General features: G+C 46.5%; 1 protein-coding gene across 2 annotated transcripts in view; it reads left to right on the forward strand.

Annotated features, from left to right (window-relative positions):
• The window catches only part of gak (cyclin G associated kinase), a 26,823-nt gene that overhangs the window by 7,638 nt on the left and 16,685 nt on the right, over positions 1 to 2,500 (forward strand). For both annotated transcript variants that reach the window (XM_053674606.1, XM_053674607.1), the window contains exons 4-7: positions 1 to 34; positions 129 to 271; positions 784 to 909; positions 1,493 to 1,582. The exon at positions 1 to 34 is cut by the window's left edge and continues 81 nt beyond it. In XM_053674606.1, the coding sequence (XP_053530581.1) occupies positions 1 to 34; positions 129 to 271; positions 784 to 909; positions 1,493 to 1,582 (393 nt within the window). The remainder of the gene's footprint in view (positions 35 to 128; positions 272 to 783; positions 910 to 1,492; positions 1,583 to 2,500) is intronic.

The raw sequence follows: 2,500 nt of genomic DNA on the forward strand, positions 1-2,500 counted from the left end.
GCCGAGTTCCTCATCCTCACTGAGCTCTGTAAAGGTACACACACACACACACACACACACACACACAATGCATGGCCCCGTTGAGCCCGTAGCACCCACTTCCTGCTTCCTGTTTCCACTTCCTGTAGGCCAGCTGGTGGACTTTGTGAAGAAGGTGGAGCTGAAGGGACCCATGTCATGTGACACCGTGCTGAAGATCTTCTACCAGTCGTGTCGCGCCGTTCAGCACATGCACAAACAGAAACCGCCAATCATACACCGCGACCTGAAGGTGAGGCTCCGCCCCCTCCTTTACCTCTGCGCCAGTTTATGTTCAGTGTTTATAAATCGTACAGAATTATATTTTATTCATTTTATTATTTCTATTTTTATTTTTCACCCATTCTAAAACCTCGATTCAGAACATATTTATTTATTTGTTTTTGTTTGTTTTATTAATGGTCTAATCATTTTTAAAAATATATATTTAAGTTATAATGGTTTAATATATTTGATTCATTATTTCACTGTCTATCTATTTATTTTAGAATAATATTGGCATTCAGTCTGAAACACTAATAAACAGAAAATAAAGGTTACTGGTGATGTCACAGGTTTGTCCAGCTTGTGATTGGCTGGTTGGAGTTAAAGCTCCGCCCCCAAGCTGAAAACACAACAAATCTGAAAGATATTTATACATGAAGCGTTATATAGTGTGTTAGAAATAAAGACGTAATGAATACGATGAAGCTTTATTGTGTGTGTGTGTGTGTGTGTGTGTGTGTGTGTGTGTGTGTGTGTCAGATTGAGAATCTGTTGATCAGCCAGCAGGGGACGATAAAGCTGTGTGATTTCGGCAGCTCCACCACCGTCGCACACTACCCCGACTACAGCTGGAGCGCACACAAGAGGTCCATGGTGGAGGACGAGGTAACACACACACACACACACACACACACACACAGTGTGCGTTATTACTGCTGCTGCTCATGGAGACTCCACGGTTCAGCAAAATCACCAGTTCTGTCTTAATATAATCCTTTACAGATGGCCGCCTTTACTGGAGCAACTTTATTCCTCTCCCCTAAAACACAGTGCATTATGGGTACATTAGATGAACAGTGATCTTTTGCTGTGCAGTGCATTACGGGATGTCACAATCTACTAGATTCTGTGTGTGTGTGTATGGGACACTGCTCGTGTGTGTGTGTCATTGTGTATAATAAGAGACTAAACACAGACGAGCTAAATGAGCTTTATCTTTCCTGATGGGGTGTGTGTGTGTGTGTGAGAGAGAGATTGTCATTGTTGTGTGATTAAATTGTACGGGTGTGTGTTTAGTGCTGAGTGATCATGTCCCTGTTACACTTCCTGACCAGAGTTCAGTGTAATTACGTTAATCCAGTCCACTTACCCTAACCGCTATTTGTTAGTAAACAGTAACCATGGCAACACACCAGGCACCCGTTTGCTTACGTGTGTGTGTGTTTGTGTGTTTTGTGTGTGTGTCCAGATCACCAGAAACACGACGCCGGCGTATAGGACTCCAGAGATGATCGACCTCTACTCCAACTTCCCCATCAATGAGAAACAGGACATATGGGTGAGATGTGTGTGTGTGTGTGTGTGTGTGTGTGTGTGTGTGTGTGTGTGTGTGTGTGTGCACCAGCTTTCTTCTGAGGGGTAGTGTAATGTGTAAGATATCGGTAACTCTGGGAGTTTATCTAATTTATCTAACGTTAAATTATGTGTTGCATAGATGTGTGTGTGTGTGTGTGTGTGTGTGTGAGTAAGTTTGTCCTGGATTGGCTTTGATTTATCTGGTCCTCAGTCCTGAGCAGTTTCCCCACATGATACGACCACCATCATGCTTCACATTGGGATGTGTACTCTGAGTGGGTTTCCACCACGGGTCCCGCTGAGAAGTTCAGTATTGGTCTCACACCACTGTAACCAATCACAGTGCAGTTCCAACCCCTGTATAACCAATCAGACCACAGTCCCGCCCCAACACCACTATAACCCATCAGACCACAGTCCCCGCCCCAACACCACTATAACCAATCAGACCACAGTCCCCGCCCCAACACCACCATAACCCATCAGACCACAGTCCCCGCCCCAACACCACCATAACCAATCAGACCACAGTCCCCGCCCCAACACCACTATAACCCATCAGACCACAGTCCCCGCCCCAACACCACCATAACCCATCAGACCACAGTCCCCGCCCCAACACCACTATAACCAATCAGACCACAGTCCCCGCCCCAACACCACCATAACCCATCAGACCACAGTCCCCGCCCCAACACCACTATGACCCATCAGACCACAGTCCCCGCCCCAACACCACCATAACCCATCAGACCACAGTCCCCGCCCCTACTCCACTATAACCAATCAGACCACAGTCCCCGCCCCTACTCCACTATAACCAATCAGACCACAGTCCCCGCCCCAACACCACTATAACCAATCAGACCACAGTCCCCGCCCCAACACCACTATAACCTCA

This window comes from Ictalurus punctatus, chromosome 22 (genome assembly GCF_001660625.3).
Source record: "Ictalurus punctatus breed USDA103 chromosome 22, Coco_2.0, whole genome shotgun sequence".
In the NCBI taxonomy this organism is placed as follows: domain Eukaryota; kingdom Metazoa; phylum Chordata; class Actinopteri; order Siluriformes; family Ictaluridae; genus Ictalurus; species Ictalurus punctatus.